Here is a 20,000-nt window from a genome sequence, read left to right as displayed (position 1 = left end):
TTGGTTTATGATTTGGTTTATGTGAGTTGGTGTTAGTGAATCAGTGTTGGTGTGAGCCTGGTCCAGGTGTGGCTGGAGGGGGGGCGGGGGAGGGGGGGGGGGGGGGGGGGGGTTAGTCTCAGGACCAGCTGACACAGCAGACTGTTCTGGGATCAGCTGTCTGGGGAACTGGATTTAAAGGAATATTCCCCTTAGTTTTAACAATATGGGAATATAATCTCTACTCACCAAGATCAGATGCAGCTGGACCAGTTTGTAGCGTTCAGATTTTTACTTCCCATTCATTTGGATGAAAAGTGAGATTGAACATGTTGGTGAACGTCTCTCTCTCTCTCTCTCTCTCTCTCGTTCTCTCTCACTCTTTCTCTCTCTATCTCTTTTTTCTCTTTCTCACTTTTTCCTCTTTATCTCTCTCTCGCTCTCTCTCTCCGTCTGTCTGGCTAGATTTCAGATTTTATAAAGCTATAGACAATTTGGAGACTTTTACTCAAGAATGGTGCCATGGGAATGTAATTTGCAATGTAATTGACATATTTAATATCTGAAATTCTATTTTTATAATTGTTCCCTATGAATGTTCTTGTTGTGTATTGCTTTTTGGGCATTGTAGCTGTAATGACAACAGGTTTTTAATATAACATAAAGTAATTTGAAAAATAAAAAAATAAAAAAATTCTCTCTCTCTCTCTCAATTCAATTTACTGTAATTCAGCTTTATTGGCATGACTTACATGTGCACATGTTGCCAAAGCGTAGATTCAAACATAAATGAGATAGAAATAAAGTAAAATAAAATGAAATAAACTGCATATTAAATATATAGATTCATCACATAGAATATTTCTGGACAGTAACAACAATAACAGTGAAACTCTCTCTCTCTCCCTGTATCTCTCTCTCGCTCTCTCTCTCTCTCTCTCACTCTCTTCCTCTCTCTCTCTCTCTCTCTCTCTCTTCCTGTATCTCTCTCTCCCTCTCTCTCTCAAGTCAATAGAATTAATCACAATCAATTTCCACAAGCTTCTTTATCCACATTTTACCTGGTACAATATATTTACTCCGTGGGAGCGGGGTTTGCGGGAACCAATGTATCTCATGCAGCAATAAACTTTATCTCCTGTGTGATGATTGTGCGATATCGTTTCAAAACAATGACATTTATTTTTCCGGTGGATTCAAGATGTTTCCGTTCATATCTGTAGTTTTGTCTGCTTGAATTCAAACAAAGTCTCATCAGCCTCTAGCTTAGTGTTTTGGGGTTTTTTTGTTTTGTTTTTTTGTGGTTCTCCCTCTCCTCAGTTTCCCGCCGGTCAGCCAGCTCTTCCACGCTCACCTGACACACAGGTGATGGAGCGCTAGTTGTGTGGCGTGAGGCGGTTACCATGGTTACCGCGGCATCTGCTCCGGCTGTTCTCCGTCTTTCATGTCCACAGAACACACACAGCGGGTCAGGGCGAGCCGCTCTCCTCCACATATTTACACAAAAACTGTCTCTCTCTCTGTCTGTCTGTCTGTCTCTCATTTTCTGTCTCCTTTCCTCTCTCTCTCTCTCTCTCTCTCTTTGTCTGTTTATCTGTCTTTCTCTCTTTCTTGTCTCTCTCTCTTTTTCTGTCTTTCTGTCTCTGTTTTTGTGTCTCTGTCTCATGTTTTCTCTCTCTCCCTCTCTCTCCCTTCTTGTTTTTGGCAAGCACTCACACTTCATAGGCGATGGAAAGGGAGAGAGAGGTAGATACTACACTATACACTTTATAGTCCAAATCATAATGGGCAGATACTGACAGATTGGCTATACTTCCGGGTGGATAACTCACACCTGTCGGCAGGGGAAATCGTTCGTTTTAAGCAGCGCTAAATACGAGTCAACTAAACAAAACATTAGCGATTATGCTGAAATCGGGTTGTGTTTGGGGCTGGATGCCAAATAGAGAGAGATTTTGCTTATTTTTTAGTGCATTTCTGTTGCAGAAAACATACTTCTGCAAATCAAAACACTTTTCATGCTTCTATTCATGTTGCATTGTTGTCATTTCTTTGTAATGACACACAAATTGCAGTTTTTCAATGTGTACTAACATATTTGACCTGTGCAGACACCTTGATGAAGGCACAGAGAAAAATTTGTTTGATTGAATATTACTAATACTAGTCCTATTAATACTACTACTACTCCAAAACACTCAAGTTGTAGCTTGAGAAGAGTCAGCTCAGTTAACCTGAACAAACTGTTAGCTAGCTAACTAGCCAGCAAACACACTGATGTTAATGTTAATATAATGTTAGCTATTGTGCAAATCAGCTCAGTTTATCTGAACAAACAGCTTCTTTATGACTGTCTTAGCTAACTAGCTAGAAGGCTAATTTAGCAAAGCAACTAGGCTAACGTTTATGTTACACAACCGCTAGCCACATAACGTTAGCTAGTGTGCAGCCCAGTGTGTCAACATCAGGACAGTGATGTTAGCTGACCACTTTGTTTTATTACTCTTTTACAGCTTTTATCACTTAATTTTTATATTGCTTTTTTATAATTGCGTAAATTCTTATGAGCCATAAATTATTATATTGTTATAAGTAGTATATTATATTACTTTTGCTGCTGCAACAACCTGATTTCCCAATGGATTATCTTCAAGTTCAGGATCAATAAAGTTTCATCTTATCTTATCTTATCTTATCTTGTCTTACTGTTAGCTAGCTAAAAAGCTGACATTATCTAAACACTAAATCAATCAGATGGATCAGTGATGAAATGATCAGCTCAGTCAGAAACAGACAGAAATTAACCGTCTGTTCAGTTCTGTCCAGACAGACAAGTTGAACATTTAGAATCAGCTCTTCACAGCCACTGTTGGCCCTCCAATATGGCCGCCAGAGGCTGTTACGTCACGTGACAGTCCTCTATAGCACCAACCAGAACCAGGTTTCTTCAGAGTGAGCTGTGGGTTCCTTTGTCCCGGGACGCTAAGACGGTCAGACCATGTAGTTTGTTAAAGTGTGGACAGACAGCGGCTTTTGTCCCATTTAAGTCTCCAGTTCACCTTAAACAGTGAGGGGATTAAAGCTCAAGGGTCCACCTGAAATAGTAGCTCCACACTCCTTTAAGGTCAAAGGTCAGTGTGACTGAGCTTTATAAAGGCAGTAATGAATACTCAGCTAAACATCTTGTTCCCTGCTTCCTCCTTTCCTCTCTCCTCTCCTTCCACCTCCTCTCCTCCTCCTCCTCTCTCTCTCTCTCCCCTCCCACGTTTTAGCAACCTGAATCATTTATTTAAATCACTCTCTGTCATTATTTTAGCGTCCTTTCTCTCTGTTTTTTCCTCCCTTCCCTCCTTCCATTCTTCTTCCTCTCCTCTGCAAGGTTGTTGACCAAGCATCAGACAAAATTAAAAACGCTGCCTCTGCTTCTTTTTCCTCAACCGGGTCAGTCTTTTTTCCTTTTTTTTTTTCTCCTCTCTCTCCTTTCCCCCCCTCCCGTCCTCCTCCCCTCCCCTCCCCTCCCCTCCCCTCCCCTCCCTCCCCTCCCCTCCCCTCCCTCCATCCCTCCATCTTTCCCTTCATTTCCCATGCAGTCTCATTCGGTACAATGCTGGGAGCCAGCCAGCGCTGCAGACAGATGGTCCACTTATTAGATGTGCATCAGCCCTCCCTCCCCTTCCTGCAGTTCGCTTTTTAATCAAATTAAAGCCGAAAGAGAAGAGAGAAAGAGGGAGAGAGAGAGAGAGAGAGAGAGAGAGAGAGAGGTTTTGGGAGGTCTGCTCGCTTGTTTCTGAGTCTATTATTTGTTTGAATGGGATGAATGACGACGATGGTGGTATGAAATTGGGAAGATTGAACCGCTGTCCGTCTCTCTCTCAGCCTGTCTCTCTGATTTTGTATCTCTTTTTCTCTCTCTCTCTCCATCTGCATCTGTGTGTCTTTCTCTCTGTTTGTGCCTCGGTCTCTCGTTCTATTTCTGTCTCTCTGTATTTCTGCCTGTTTCTCTATGCGTCTGTGTATCTCTATATCATTTTTTTCTGTTTCTGTCTCTCTGTCTCTGTACCTGCATCGGACCAAAACCGGACCGCCATGTTGTTGTTGTTGTTTACTCACTGTTATCCATCCCGTGTCATACGTACTGTATTTTTCAGCCAAGTCCACATGGCGTCACGCCAACAAAAAAGTTACCATATAGACAAAGAGAGGGAGAGACGGACAGAAAAGGAGAGAGAGAGACATGCAGTGAGACAAAGGAAGACACATAAGCTTCGTTCGTAATGGTTCACTCACTCTCTATTCCCTATGGAGTGTTTGTCTTATAGTGAACTGTGTGGGCAACAACCGAACAAAGTTTCGGACACTACATTAAACATCATTGCTTCAAAAAAAATCTCATAAACAAACCAAGCATCACAACAGCAGGTTGAAACGTACTCAGGTATCGAGTTTGCTTTACAGAAATGTACAAAAGGGCGGCTACTAACCTAAATTAAATGCAGTGTTAAATGCAGAAGCTACTTACCGTATTTCCTCTAATAGTGGCCGGTAGTCAATTAAAAGCCGGGTCTCCGATAATGTCCGGGGCCGTGGTCGACACGAACAAATAAAGGCCGGCCCCAAATACAGACCGGGGAAAAAAACAAAGGAAAAAACAAAACTCCTGGTGCCTGTTATATAATGTAACTGTAGTGTGTAGTAACGTACAAGTGCCACAAGATGGCGGTATGCCACAAGACGGCTCGGCCGGAGGAAGTCTCTGGAGCGTGCCGTCGTCGATTACCGTAATTATCGGTAATGCGTCGCAGTAACAAAAAAACGGATACCTAACAAACCCCAACAGAAGCAGATCAGAAAACAAGGAGGCTTCGTACTAAAATATGAGCAAATATACTTATCAAACAGAGGGAATTAGAAATAAAGGCCTGTGTCTAATATAAGCCTGCTTCCAATAAAGGCCTGGTACCCTCTGCAGCTGAGGTAAATAAAGGCCCGGGCCAATATTAGAGGAAATACGGTACATTTGCAAACGGAATTGCCACCTTCTGCCATCTTGACGACTCTTCTTCTTCTTCTCCTTCTTCTTCTTCTTCGGTAACACATGATCGCATTGCATTGTGGCATTCAGCAGAAATTGTAGGGTACATTGTATGCTCACTACATTTTGCAGTGCATTGTGGGTATTTCATAGTGAACTGTATAGTGAATCAAATTAACCGTTGAGAATTGGGACACTAGTACAAAATGGCAGACACACTATACAGTGCACTGTTTCTGTAACAGGGAACGGTTTCTAACTGAGCTCTGGAGTCTGTGACTGAATGTTTTTAAGCTCATCTGTTGTTTTAGTGGGAGACATAAGAAACATTACTTCATGATTAATGCTAAAAATGATAATAAATATAGCTGCTAGAAGTGATTTTAGGGGTTCAAGCAGTTATATGAAGATTTTTACCAATTTAGGAAATATTACTGTTTTTCTAAATGTGAATGGTAAAGCAATAGAAGTGCTGCTTTCCAGTAAATAGTGTCTCATCCAAACAGGTAAGCAGATTTTAACAGCGTCACTCAACATGTAGTCGTTACTGCTGAGTGATTTACGAACAGCAACCTCTAGATCACAGTTGCCAAGTCTGCTTATTATAAGCGACTTTGGGCTTGTTTTTCTGTAAAGTCGCTTACAAATATTGGTAGTCGTGGGTTGCGTTTTTTTCGGGCTTGTTTCTAAAGTGTAGTTGCTTATTTGGGCTTGCTCCCTTGTTGTCAAGCAGATGTTTTCGATAGTTTGTCCTGTTGCAGCCCTCCCCTTCCCCCATACACACAGGTGACAGTCAGTGAGGCGTTATTTTTTTTCCCACCCGCATTCTGCGAAGACCCACTCTACTCTGCCTCTGATTGGCTCTGACCCTGATGGCAACGAGTACTAGCCAATCAGAGGCAGAATGCGGCTGGGGAAAAAAATTAGTGAGACAGACGTTTCAATTTCAATCAGAATGACAAAATCGCGCGATTATGGAGAGTTTCTTTAGCTACTTCGCTAACAATGCCAGGGACCAATAAGTGGGTGAAATGCGGAAAAAAATACAACAAAGAGTGGGAGAAAGAGAGTGGATTTGACCTCAAGTGGGGAACGATTCAAAGGCACTGTGCAGATTCTGTGATTGTGAAACACGTGCACATCATGCAGATCTTGTTCAACATGCCAGCACTGATAAACATAAAAGAAACACAGCACCGTTCTCGTCAATGATGCTTACGGACACTGGATTCACGGTCTCAAAGCAAAACGTGACAAGACACCCAGTTTAAATATAGAGCTATGGTTCCCTCTTGTGGTCATTGTGCTGAAACGTTTTTTTGTGTGTGTTGGGGGGGGCAAGTCGCTTCTTTTAGGCTTGTTTCCATAGACCTGGTTGCCTGTTTTTCTCGCGAGATCTGGCAACACTGCTCTAGATCTCCAGTCTTGAACTCGACCTGCTTCACCAAACAGCCGGACGTAGACCAGAAGCACAGACTCAAACTAGATGGTGGCAGTCACAGCAGATACCACAGAAGTCCAGGCAGAGACTCAGACAGATGTAATATCTTTGTATCAATGTTGTTGTGATTGGCTAAACATGGATACCAACTTTTATGGTGATTGGACCAATCGTTGTAAAGTTCAGACCGTTTTCCTATTTACCAACGCACCTTGTCAGGTTAATTGGCTAATGGCGGCCATGTTGTTTATCTGATCTGTCCTGTTTTTAGTTTGTTTGTGTATCCGTGGCTCTTTAAGCTGCGTCCCACTTTTGGTGCTGACAGGTCAAAAATTGACAAAGCCTGTTGGAAAAACTGTTTTCCAAACAATTTGAAATGGTGAAATCCATCATGGCAGATTTGGGTCCTGTGTTAAATTTGGGGAGCTGATATTGATATTTGTACTAACTTTCATGTCATAAAATTGTGATAAAATTTCAACTAAATTTCATAAAATTTGGTCACCCAGATTCAGATGAATAAATTATTACAGCCATTTGTGGCGCCCCCTATAGGTTTATTTTAAAGCACATTTGCGAATAAATTCCCCAAAGTGATTTCAACATATTTGTCAAATTTTACGATTATTGGACCAACGGCTGTAGAGTTGTGACAGTTTTTGTTCTTGGCCACGCACTTTGTAAAAGATAATCAGCTGATTTTCGCCATGTTGTTTATCTCCCCCCCCCCCCCCCCAGCCAAATTCAGGTCAGGGTTAGGGTTAGTCAAACGGCTGTTAGGTGAAGCTTTGGAACTGCGGTGGCTAATCTATGCATAACAAAAAAATTATAATAAAAATAATTGTCGCCGAATATTTTAGTTAGTTTAACTAGATTGACTTCACAAAGCAGTTTTTTACGGATCCGGTTTTGAATTTCTGAAGTCCACCCATCATTCTCCTAAATTTCACCTAAATTTCACCTAGTGGGATAATAAAATTTGACTTGACTTGACCCGATGCTAACTAAGCGGCGCTCTCTCGCCGTGTATTGAGTGATGCTCGCTCGCCCGGTGTTCGTATTACAGTGTGTTTGTAACTGCGGTGGATAAGCTATGCCGACAAAAAATATGTTTTACTAATAATATTTTAGTTCCAACTACACTGAGCTTGCAAAGCAGTTTCACCTGACAGATGTGGAGTTTATTAAGTTTGGACAATGCTAACGGAACATTTTGGCTAACAGGCTACTGTGATACAATCCGGTCTCACGGCAGTTCGTGAAATAGTCACGAAATTTAATCTATTGATTCGTGTACATGGACACTCAGCACGACTTTCAAACTAATGTATTCGAATTGGAAGTATTTTTTTTTTGACATTTTTTTTCTGTCAGTCTGGAAGTAGTGTGACATTGAAATAAAACGGTGGCCAGTCAGGGCGTTGTGCTCGGGGTGGAGGATGGGCGTATATATATATATATGGCATATATATATATATATACATTTTTAACGAACGTTTTTCTTATTTAACCATGACCAAACCATTTCTCTAACCTTAACCAAGTTGTTTTAGTTGCCTAACCATAACCGTAACACAAGTAGTTTTATTTGCCAAAACTTACGTTTTCAAATTCGTGGTGGAGTAAAGTAATTCAGGTCGTGGTGGAGGAACGTTTTTTTAGGTCGTGTTCATTTCACGAAAAAAATGGCAAAATCGTGTCCATGTACACGAATGAATAGATTACATTTTCGGGACTATTTCACGAACTGCCGTGAGACCGTGTTGTGATACTGAAAGACAGCTAACCTGCAGAGTGCAGCTGTGCAGCAGAGTGGATCTGTTCTCCTTTACAGCACACTGGTGACTGATGTGGTTTCCTGGTTGTTCAGGACTGAAGTAGCTTCAGCTCCAGCGGCAGGTGATCCTGCAGCTAGCTGCTGTGGGACTGGACAGCATCTGGACCGTCTGTGTATTTGTTTGACTACAATATAATATAATATAATATAATATAATACTTCATGCTACAGACAAATAGACTGAGGTGCCTGGACACATTGGATAAACACATAGAAAGCAACACACAGAATAAATAAAAATAAAAGATGGTCTCATTTTTCTGCAGCTATTTTAATATGCTAACAAAATTAATTTGAGAATGATATATTAGGTAAATATTCTACACAAAGGGGCTTTGACTTTAATTTGAACATAGGAATTTAACATGACTTTTAATATTTCTAGAGGAATTCATGACTTAACATGTATTGAGGAATTTAGCTTGACTTTTAACATATATAGCAGAATTTAACGTGACTTTTCACATATAGGCCTATAGAGAAATTTAACTTGATTTTTAACATATAGAGAATTTTAACTTGGTGTTAGATACTCTCTTTACATCACAGATGTCCCACACATTCAGGAAAAGAGGACGAGACAGCAGGAGAGGAGAGGAAAAGGAGAAGAGAGGAAAGTCGAGGAGATCTGAGCAGAGGAGATGCGAGGAGGAGAGGAAAAAGGAGAAGAAAATAGGAGATGAAAGGAGAGGAGAGGAAGGGTGATGAGTAGAGGAGGAGAAAAATAGAAAGGAGGGGGAGGAGAAGAGGAGGAGGAGAAAACAGGAGAAGAGGGGAGAAGGGAGAAGTTGAAAAGAGAAAGGTGGAAGAGAGAGGAGGGGAAGAGATGAGGGAAAGGAGAGGAGAGGATAAGAAAGAAGAGACGAGGAAAGGAGAGGAGGAAAGGAGAGGAGAGAAGATGGAAGAGGAGGAATGGAGAGAGGAGGAAAGGAGGGAAGAGGAGAGGAAGAGGAGGAGGAGGAGGGTATGTTGAAAGAAAGCATGCAGTCATAAAAGCGGTGGAAAAAGTGAATATTCGGCTCGGTTCAAAGGCAGTCGGCAAACTGTGGCTCAATTCAAGGGATCGCTTCCAGATTTACTGTGGAAAGTTGAAAGAGTGTCGGCGTGCGTGACTGTGTGTGTGTGTGTGTGTGTGTGTGTGTGTGTGTGTGTGTGTGTGAGAGAGAGAGAGAGAGAGAGAGAGAGTATGTGTGTGTGTATATATCAGAAAAAGCGAGAGAGTGAGTGAGAGAGAAGCAAACAGATGCATTGCGGGACATAGTGTATGTTTATGTGTGTGTGTGTGTGTGTGTGTGTGTGTGTGTGTGTGTGTGTGTGTGTGACAGCGAGAAAGTCAGCTGTGTTTCATCCCCTCTCTCTACTGTGCGTGTGACTGTGTTTGTGTATGTGTGTGTGTGTGTGTGTGTGTGTGTGTGTGTGAGCGAGCGAGCGAAAGAGGGAAAGTCAGCTGCGTTTCAACCTCTCTCTCTCTCTTTCTCTCTCTCTCTCTACTGTGTGCGTGTGCGAGTGTACAAGTGTGTGTATGTGTGTGTTTGTGCATGTGTGTGTGAGTGTGTGTGTGCGTGAGAGTGAGCGAGCGAGAGAGAGAGAGAGAGAGAAAGGGGAGGGGCACTTACAGCAAGGAGGAAGGGAGGGGAGGAGGAGAGAGAGAGAGCGAGCCAGTCCACTCCTCTCTCTCCCCTCCCTCCCTCTCTCGCTCTCTCTCAACACACACACACACACACACACTCTCCTCTCTCTCTCTCTCTCTCCCTCTCTCTCTCTCTCTCTCTCTCTCTCTGCCTACTTTGCATATTCAGCATGCCTCGGCTCGGCCATATGGGAAAATGCAACTGAAGGAATTGTCGGCTGGGAAAAAAAACAGGAACGCGGAGCGGAGTGAGAGTTTGAGATAATCCATTTCCAAAACAGAAAGTTATCAAACAAAGCCGAAGAAGAAGAAGGAGGAAAAAGGAAAAAGAAGAAGAAGAAGACGGAGGATAGAAGAGAAGAGAAAAGGGGCGGGGGAGTGTAAAACCAAAAAAAAAAAGAAAAAGAAAGGAAAAGAAAAGGGAGAAATACTGTATACTCTGTCTAAAGAGGAGAGGAACGATGTATTGTGCGTACACCATCCCCGGGATGACTGGAAGCTCCTTGATGTATTACTACAACGGCAAAGCGGTAAGACGCGAAAAATCCATCTTCTGTTTTTTTGGGGTTTTTTTTTTTGCCTCCTCTTCCTCCATCCGAGCTTGGGAGTCAGACGGAGAAATAGAGAGGGAGGGAGAGAGAGAGAGAGAGAGAGGGAGGGAGAGAGAGAGGAGGAGAGAGAGAGAGAGAGAGAGGAGGTGTGAAGGTGAAGACTGTCGCTTTTACGCACCAACTTTAAACGCGTTGGTTTCCGTGCGTAAAAGTGCGAACGGACTGTGATGTCTCTCTCTCTCTCTCTCTCTCTCTCTCTCTCTCTGTCGCTCTCTCTTTCTCTTTCGCGCGCGCTGTCTTTCTCTCTATCCGTCTGCCCTGGTTTATTTTTGGAAAACTCGAGGTGTTGTTTATCCTCAGAGTGGGAGAAATAAATTGTGTGTGTGTGTGTGGAGAGAGAGAGGGAAGTGACATTTAGAGAAGTAGAGGTTGGAGAGATGTACGGACACTTTATGACGTTTCTATGGTGTGTGTGTGTGTGTGTGTGTGTGTGTGTGTGTCCGTCCGTTACACCGCAGCCGTTTTCCATCCCGGCCGTAATACATTTAAAAAAAAAAAAAAAAAAATACAACAGTCCCCAGTCTTTATTTTTCCTCGTTCCGTCCCGTGTTGCGCATCAGACCGTCCGGGCCAGATTGTCCGGTAGAAGCTGATCCGCCACGCGCGTGCTCCTGTCAGCTGCAGCTCGCTCGCTTATTTCCAATTATCTCAAATGGACTTTAATGAAAACAAGAGACGGGAGCCACGGGAAGAACAGGCTTAATTGAATTGAGTTGAGATTTTTTTTTTTTGTGGAAAATCTGCCGGTGCTGTATCGCTGCGTGTTGTCGGTTTGGTTTGGAGAAATCCTAAAGTTGTGCTTTGGGTCGGTGTTATTTAGCTCCAATTTATTAAAAACATGCTAAACACGGGCCTATAATCACATTTCTGATTTATTATTAATTGTCACTGTACTTATAATTTCTTGAATGCATTTAAAACCATGCAAGGCAAAATCTATATCTATCTATCTATCTATCTATCTGTTTATCTGTCTATCTGGCTGTCTAATTAATTGCATCTAGGTATAATTGTATCTCAGATTTTATCACTGATACTCTGATTAATTATTTCTAATTATCTCTTTAATGCAATAAAAATATTAAATGACAGCATGGAAATTGAAAAGTAGAAGGGGAAATATATCTATCTATCTATCTATCTATCTATCTATATCTATCTATCTCATTCATTGCATTGTGAACATAGCTATATTTCTCATTTAAAAAAATACAAGTTACATTCAATTGCATTCAATATCATGAAAGACACAGTGTGGAAACTGTAACAAATCAGATGGGAAAGTCATCCAGCAAGTGTGTCTGTCTGTGAACCTGTCTGTCTGTCTGTCTGTCTGTCTGTCTGTCTGTGAACCTGTCTGCCTGTCTGTGAACCTGTCTGTCTGCCTGTCTGTGAACCTGTCTGCCTGTCTGTGAACCTGTCTGCCTGTCTGTGAACCTGTCTGCCTGACTCAAATAACCCACACCTGTAAAACATCAGTGCAAGGAGAGAAGTAACAGGGGGAAAAGTGATTGAGAGAGAGAGAGAGAGAGAGAGAGAGAGAGAGAGAGAGAGAGAGAGAGAGAGTGTGTTAAAATTCAAAAGAGAGAGAGAAACTGAATGAATTTTGCAGGGTTTATTTTTCCAGTCTCGGACGTAAAAAGGTAATTTCTGCTGGGAGTATATGGGGATAAATTGCAGGGAAAGATGGATAAAGGGATTTTTTTTTTATTTTAGAGACAAAGCGTTGGATTTTCCTACATATTCACCTGTCAGTGAACTATCTATCCCCTCTGTCTGCAAGTCTGTGAACGCCTCACATGTGACAGCCATCACTGCTTCAGATGAGCTGACACCAGAGAACCAAAAAAAAAAAAAAAGGGAAAAATAAACAGGAAATAACCGTGAGAGGGGGGAAATAAAAACAAAATGAATAGGAGTTGTGCATCCAACTTTGCTGAATCCTTGAAATAATACCAATAATAATAATAATAATAACAACAACAAGCCTTGAACCGTGTCGTCCCTCAGAGAGCCGGCAGCTCCCCGGCTGCAGGCCTCTGCCATGATGAGTCAGTCAGCCACAAGAAAGTAGCTGTTAAATATCTGCTGAATATTTCCACAAGAAATGACAACAACAATAAAAACAGCAAAGGGCATAATTAATTATAATGTGCTTTTTTTTTATTGTAGAGAAAATGAGTAAATGTGCTTTTTTTTGGCAGATTTGTTTTGGTAATTTTGAAATACCCATGACATTCATTTGGTTTAGAATAGAATAGAATAGAATCATTTCATCATTTCTTAATTTATGATTTATAATAGAGTTTGATTTGATTAAATGATCCAATATGTGTTTAAAAGTGAGTTTTATGTGTTATGTTTTTAATTTTACATTTTACTTAGCTTGTTGTGTTAATTGTGTATTTTACATCATGCGTATATATTTTTGTACTGTCAGCAATCAAATCAGAACACTTTGAAAATGCCATCTTATTTTGTGACGTGTATTTCTAATCTTTAGTTTTACAGTTTTTTTATCACTTAAAATAAAAGGTAATTAACAGTAATCCCGGATCCAGAGGGGTTTCTCAGCGATGCTCTCTTTAAGAACAGAGTGTGTGTTCAGTCTCCCTCTGCCCGCCCGGCCCGGCCCGGCCCGGCCCGGACGTTTGAACCCCTCTGTTAGCTTCGAAGCCGCCGCGCCCCACCTTGGCACGGCCGTACCCGTTTTTTTTGGGGTTTTTTTTTTGTTTTTTTTGTTTGTGTACCCTCTCTCCCCTGCAGCACAGCACAGCACAGGCCGGGCTTTGTGTCTCTGCAGCTCAGCCACGCTCCCTCCTCACTCCTCACTCCTCGCTCCTCGCTCCGGAGCTGGAGTCTGAGCTGTGTGGGGTTTTGGGGGTTTTCGGGGGTTTTCGGGGGTTTTGGGGGTTTTCGGGGGTTTCGGGGCTGCGGTGCCACGCCACGGGGCGCGGCGTGGCACCGCATTGTTCGGCGGGCGCTGGATGGGCGCATTGTGTGCCGACGGTCTTGATCCGGTGCCAAGCTCTTTCTATCTATCACCCCCACCACCACCACCACCCCCTCCCCCCCCCCCCTTCACTCTCTCTCTGTCTGTGTCACAGCTTGTTTACACTCGCCAGCCTTTGGCAGATAGCAAAGAATAGGAAAAACGCTAAAAAAATGGAAGAGTGTTAGAGAGTCTCTGTGAAGAAAATGTCGGTGTGTTTTGCTGTTTGCCCGCTCCGTCGTTTTCTGCAGCTGCTCGGGATTTTCCCGGCATGTCGTGGCGTTTCTCCGGCTGTGTGGGGGAACACACGGCGAGGCGGCCGGTGTGTTTCCACTGAGCGGCTGAGCGGAGGGAAAGTGGAGCGAGAGGGAAAGTGGGACAGCGAGCGGCGTCGGGGGTTTTTTTAGGCTGCAGAGCGGAGAGAAAGAAAGAAACGGGACAACGGGAATGGATGTGCGGCTGCGGGAGCGAGCCGGGGGCCTGGGGAGATGAAACGGGACTGAATCAGGGCTTTGGTTTGGGGAGCGGCTGGACCGGGGGGAGGGGGGGTGGGGGGGTGGGGTGTGGAGGTGGGGGGGGGGAGGCCCGGCTTCGGTTAGCTGCTGTCAGCCCGCTAACTTAAGCTCCTGGTTTAATGAGGCAGCAGAAAGCCCGGCTAAAACAAAAGGCCTCATTTAAAACAGGCCCGGCCAGCCGGCTATTGTTATGCTAACGCGGCATTTGAATATTCAGTAAGTTTTAATTAGGAGAATCCTCAACCAGCCTGCCAAAATCCTGCAGTCCTCCCTCCATACGCACCGTTAAATGAAATATACCGTTTAAACAATTTATATTGTTTGTCTTGAATTTGTTTTTGCCGTCCGCTCTGTCTGTGAGCCGCGGGAACTCTGGAACGTTTACATTCAAATCAAATGTTCAATTTAATTCAGAATTATTGTTTTTATGTATATTTTAAATGTTCTTATACAATACTAATATTGTCTAGCAATTGTAGTGTATTGTGATGCAATATGTTATTTATTCTAGATTATCATATTAATACCAAAATCAAAATATTATTCATAAAAGGTACCGGTCTCAATTTTTTTGTGGATTTAACAGTTATTTCAAATTCATTTTTATATTGGATTGGATTTTTCAGTTTCAGTTATTGTAGAAAATAATATAATACGTATAATTTTATAATACAATGTATTCATTTACATTGTATATTATATTTTAGTTAATCTTATGGTCTTATCCAGAGCCGTTCACAGTGTGATCATCAGTATTTCAGCCAACAGTGAGGAGGTCAAAGGTCAAAGCCTCAGTGCCTGAATGAAAAGCTACTGATTCTATTTATTAATTAAAAGTATTCATTGTCATTTATATTTTTTTTCAGTTTATCATCAGTATATTTGAAATGAGATTATACTGAAACATCAGATTGGAAATTCTTGAAGTTACACACTGTGTTTTCAGACGGTTTCAGGATCCTGAAGAACGATTTAAAAAGAAAGAAAAAATAAAAAAAAAGTGAAAACAGTGAAAGAGTGGAGAGGAGCGCCTGCAGCGGGAAATATGCAAATAGACTCGTTTGTTTCAGTGTCAGGCTGGCTTCATGTGTTAGGACAAAATACGTGGTAGAAGAGGATGTATGTTAATGGTGTATAAAGAGGTTTGAGTGTGTGTGTGTGTGTGTGTGTGTGTGTGTGTGTGTGTGTGTGTGTGTGTGTGTGTCTTTTCCCTGTGTAAGTCTTTGTATTCCGGTGTGTACTCTTGTTCCGTGTATGAGGATAAAATACACGGGAAAAGTGGAGTTTTAGCAGCAGTTTTGTGTGTGTGTGTGCGTGTGTGTGTGATTGAGAGAGTGTGTGTGTGTGTGTGTGTGTGTGTGTGAATGAGAGTGTGTGTGTGTGTTTGCATTGTGAAGCCAGTGAGTGCGGACATCCTGTGTGCTCAATAGGCTGGAATTAGAGCACAGCGTGTTATGCAATTATAACTTTATAAATAGACACATTGTGTGTGTGTGTGTGTGTTTCCATCTGTGTGAGTAGTGTGTGCCTGTTTGCTGTCTCTAGGCCTGTATGTCTGTGAATGTGTGTGTGTGTGTGTGTGTGTGTGTGTGTGTGTGAGTACTTCTGAGTACTCCAGTATGAACCGTTGCTTTGTATACAAGGATAAAATTTGTGTTAATGGTTAAAAAAAAAAATAGGTTTGAGTGTGTTCTTTATTTTGTGTGTGTGTGTGTGTTTCTGCCTGTAAATATGTGTGTGTGTGTGTGTGTGTGTTTTCCATGTCTACTTGTGAACATTTCAGTATAAACCCTTTCTTCATATACGAGGATAAACTTTGTGATTTGTGTTAATGGTTGCTAAAGAGATTTGTGTGTGTCTGTGTGTGTGCGTGTGTGTGTGTGTGTGTGTGTGTGTGTGTGTGTTTTGTTTCTGCCTGTACATGTGTGTGTGGTGTGTGTATTTGTGTGTGTGGTGTGTGTTTTCTGTGTCCTTCTGAGTGTTTCAGTGTGTACTCTGTCTTCGTATACGAGGATAAAAATTTGCGTTAGCAGTTTTAAAAAAAAGGTCAGAGTGTGTCTGCGTCTGTGTGCGTGTGTGTGTGTGTGTGTGTGCGTGTGTGTGTGTGTGTGTGTGTGTGTGTGTGTGTGTGTGTGTGTGTGTGTGTTGTCCATCGGGCCGGTTGGGTTGTAGGCCTCACTGTCCAGGCTTAAGGTTTAATCCTGCAGCATCAGATTATCTGCTACTGATGCTGCTGAGCACCAAACTGCTGCTGATATCTCTGCTGCTGATATCTCTGCTACTGATATCTCTGCTACTGATATCTCTGCTGCTGATATCTCTGCTACTGATATCTCTGCTACTGATATCCTGCTGCTGATATTCTGCTGATATCTCTGCTGCTTCACGCTTCACATGCCCATTTACGGACAAATTACGGCGCTTTTTAGCAGGTAGTTTTAAGTCGGTGGTTCTCAACGTGGGGTCCGGGGACCACCCAGGGGTCCTTGAGGGGGTTCCAGGGGGTCCCCAGCAAACTGATGAATTGTTAAACTTCAGCATTATTTCATCTAAAAGAAGTTAACACAACTAGAGAATGTAGAAGAATGACTGTTCTGATCATAGTTTCTCTGTTATCTCTCTACCTGCAATACAGACAGTCATGGGATTCTGGACAAAATCATAAATCTGACAATAAAAATATTCTCAGATTTGGGTCCGAGAGAAAAAATCTAATGTGGACTAGATCAGGGTCCTTGATATGAAACAGGTTGAGAATCACTGGTTGAAGTCATTAATTGAGGAAACGATAGACCGGATCGTTTTTTACGTTTTATAAATCCTGATGAATGATGAACTTCAGGTTGTGATCATTTCCTCCCCAGAGGGATGTGTGGTGTTCACCGCTGATTTTAACATTTTGCCAGAGAAAGGTGCAAGTTATCTCCTGTACATCACCATTACATTTTTAATATTAATTACTACAGTAGGAGCCGGTGTGTCACGTATTCAAAACATGTTTTTTGAAACAGATTTTGCAGATCAGGAGCTGTGTTGCTGTTTATGAGACATTTTCCTGCTTTATTTTGCCTAAAGATTAAAGGGGCATTTGCTTTATACACATATTTACTTGCTCTGTGTGTACATTTATTTGCTTTGTGCACATGCTTTGGATAGATAGAAAATATACATACTGGTAGTTAGCTGCTGTGTGTTTTCTGTGTGTTACTGAGCTTCAGTAGTCAGTTCTATTTTTTTTTAATTATTTTCTGTTTTTATGAAAGCGTGGTTTTGGGTCGAGGGTTAATGCAGCCGCATGCTTTGTCATATTAAAGTGGAGCGGTGAGATTTAAATGGTGCGTGATGTTATTGGTAACACATCAAAATCATGCAGCGTCAATTATCATGTATTTATTCTTTGGATTGTTTTTTATGCCGTTTTAGATTCATATACAGACAGGAAAGATGGGAGAGAGAGAGGGAGAGAGGAAGAGAGAGAGAGAGAGAGAGAGGCGGCATGTGATGAAGGGCATGGACTGGATTCAGACCTGCAGCATGAAGAACACCTGGTGTGACCTTCGTCAAAATTTTATATATGAAAAAATATGAATATGAATGTTGCTGTATTGAGAAGTGCAGGTCGAGTCGAGGTGTTGTTTAGTATTCACATCAATGATGCATCTTCAGGATCTGAATGCAACTGGAGTTCATCAAAAACACCAAAAATAAACCGTATTTTTTATAATAAACATATTGTACAGTGGAGAATCTCAGCCCTATGTCTCTCTCTCTCTCTCTCTCTCCCTCTATACACCCGACTGTTGACTATAACGTCCGAGGTTGCAGCTGCCAAAATGAAGCGCACTTGCACACACGCACACACACACACACACACACACAGATGTGTGTGTGTGTGTGTGTGTGTGTGCATGTCCCATATGGGAAGATGGACCATAGCAGAGCAGAATGGGGCGGCATTCTTTGGATAGCTGGGAATTTCCACACCAATCTGTCCATGGGAAGAGAACATCTCTCTCTCTCTCTCTCTCTCTCTCTCTCTCTCTCTCTCTCTCTGTCTGTCTCTCTCTCTCTCTGAGTCGTGGGTTTGATTCCCAGTGTTTGAGTCCCTGCCAGCCTGAACAAACCACTGAACATGAAGGTCAGCTGGCAGGCGGGGAGAGGCAGGCAAAAGCAGTCGATCGTTTAAATCTGGCTGAAGATCTGCAGGCCGTCGGGGCAGTGAGAGAGAGAGAGAGAGAGAGAGAGAGAGAGAGTCTGGCGGCCATATTGGAAGACCTACGCTCTGAACAGCTGACTGTGTTTCTTAATGTGCAACTTGGCCGTTTTAACAGAGATCAGTAGATCTGGTTAATTTCTGTCTGTTTCTGACTGAACTGATCATTTCATCACTGATCCATCTGATTGATTTAGTGTTTAGATAATGTCAGCTTGTTAGCTAGCTAACCATAGCATCTGGTCAGCTAACCATCACTGTCTTGTTGCTAACACATCTGATTAGCACACTAGCTAACGTATCTAGTAGCAGCTAGCGTTAGCATGTTGACATTAACATCAGTGTGTCTGCTGGCTAGTTAGCTAGCTAACAGTTTGTTCAGGTTAACTGAGCTGACTCTTCTCAAGCTACAACTCTTCATGTTTTGGAGTAGAGACTAGGGCTAAAGACAAGACAGTTTACTGTGTCACAGTAACCTACATTTGGAAACAAATCCACCTTATCACACTATTCACTTTTACTGAGAACGTTACTGAATGGATCTACAGCCACACCACAACAAGCTGACTCAGCTGCTCTCTGCTTCTAGCTTCTTGTTGCGTATTCAGACTTTATTCATGCACAGCAATTTTTCCAATGGACCTCCATGGTGCGGGAATTGTGGTTGATATGAGTTTTGAGATTCAGCTGCAAAGCCTCAACATTTTAGGCACGCTGGTTGGAAATGTAAAGACAGAAGTGAAGCAGCTGACCTAGACATTACAAAAATGTCCCAGTGCTGTTTATCTACCTGTAGCCTGAGTCTTAAATGAAGAGAAAGTGACCTTGTTCCACTCTTTTTTTACTCTTTTTCACTGCAGGTAAAACCACCTTACTAAAACATACAAGCAGCACAAACTGAGATGTTAATGACTAACGTTAGCTAAAGCTAGCTAGCTAAGTAACTAACATTATACTCAGTAAAGGTTCCTGTAAAATGAATGTAACAGCTTATCTGTAATGGGTCATTCCTGGCTATTGGTGACTTTTCAATGTGATAACTTTTGGGAAAAAAAGAATACATTTTTTGTGTTTTTAACATTATATCAGGTAAATGACGTGTTTAACCTTCAGGAACTTGTATTGGTAGAGCTCAAGCACTTAAATAATAATAATTATGGGTGGATTGTTCAGACATGGACAGTGAGAGAGTTCCACCCTGTTAGGGACATATAGGTATAGGTATTGCAAAGTGTTAATAATGTAAATATTCAACAATACTTAGCTTTTCTATACTAAGATAAGCTTTAAATCAAAATAATAGACTTCTTATACTTCCATGTTGTGAATCCTTCAGTCCAGTTTCTTGTTTTGCTTTGTCCGTTGACCCATTTTTCTGCCACACTGGATGTTATTGGAGGAATTAAGTCGAGTTTTTCTAGTCCAGGATGTTCAGAGCTTCGGTTTGAGTTTCCTCACACAGCCTCGTCGGGATTGAACCCAGCTGAATGAGGCTGAGCTGAAAAAGTCCCTGCTACCTTTTCACTTCAGCTCTTCCTTGTTTTCCTAGTAATTCTCTATCATTCAGTTTATTATTTGGTTCAGCTGCTGTGTGGCCAGTGTCACTCAGACCGTCACTCATTGTTTGCCTGTAATATTGGTGATTTGCAGTGGGTGATTTGGTGTGTGTGTGTGTGTGTGTGTGTGTGTGTGTGTGTGTACAAATGGTATATCCGTGGCATGCTGCATGTAAAAGCCTCTTCCCATATGT

The 20,000-nt window shown here is 42.1% G+C and overlaps 1 protein-coding gene across 1 annotated transcript in view; it reads left to right on the top strand.

The window, feature by feature from the left end:
• Window positions 1-10,123: 10,123 nt before the first annotated feature.
• LOC139657308 (transcription factor 4-like) overlaps window positions 10,124-20,000 on the top strand; it is a gene marked incomplete at its 3' end in the record, with an annotated part of 58,070 nt that continues 48,193 nt past the window's right edge. Inside the window, exon 1 of the mRNA XM_071535096.1 lies at window positions 10,124-10,449. Coding sequence (XP_071391197.1) covers window positions 10,381-10,449 — 69 coding nt within the window. The remainder of the gene's footprint in view (window positions 10,450-20,000) is intronic.

This window comes from Centroberyx affinis, unplaced genomic scaffold (genome assembly GCF_046629955.1).
Source record: "Centroberyx affinis isolate AG114_WGS23_722 - 3 ecotype Tasmania unplaced genomic scaffold, CSIRO-AGI_Caff_v1 ptg002659l_1, whole genome shotgun sequence".
NCBI classification, from domain to species: Eukaryota; Metazoa; Chordata; class Actinopteri; order Beryciformes; family Berycidae; genus Centroberyx; species Centroberyx affinis.
The sequence above is the reverse complement of the archived record's forward strand: the minus strand, read 5'-3'. Positions and strand labels throughout refer to the sequence as shown.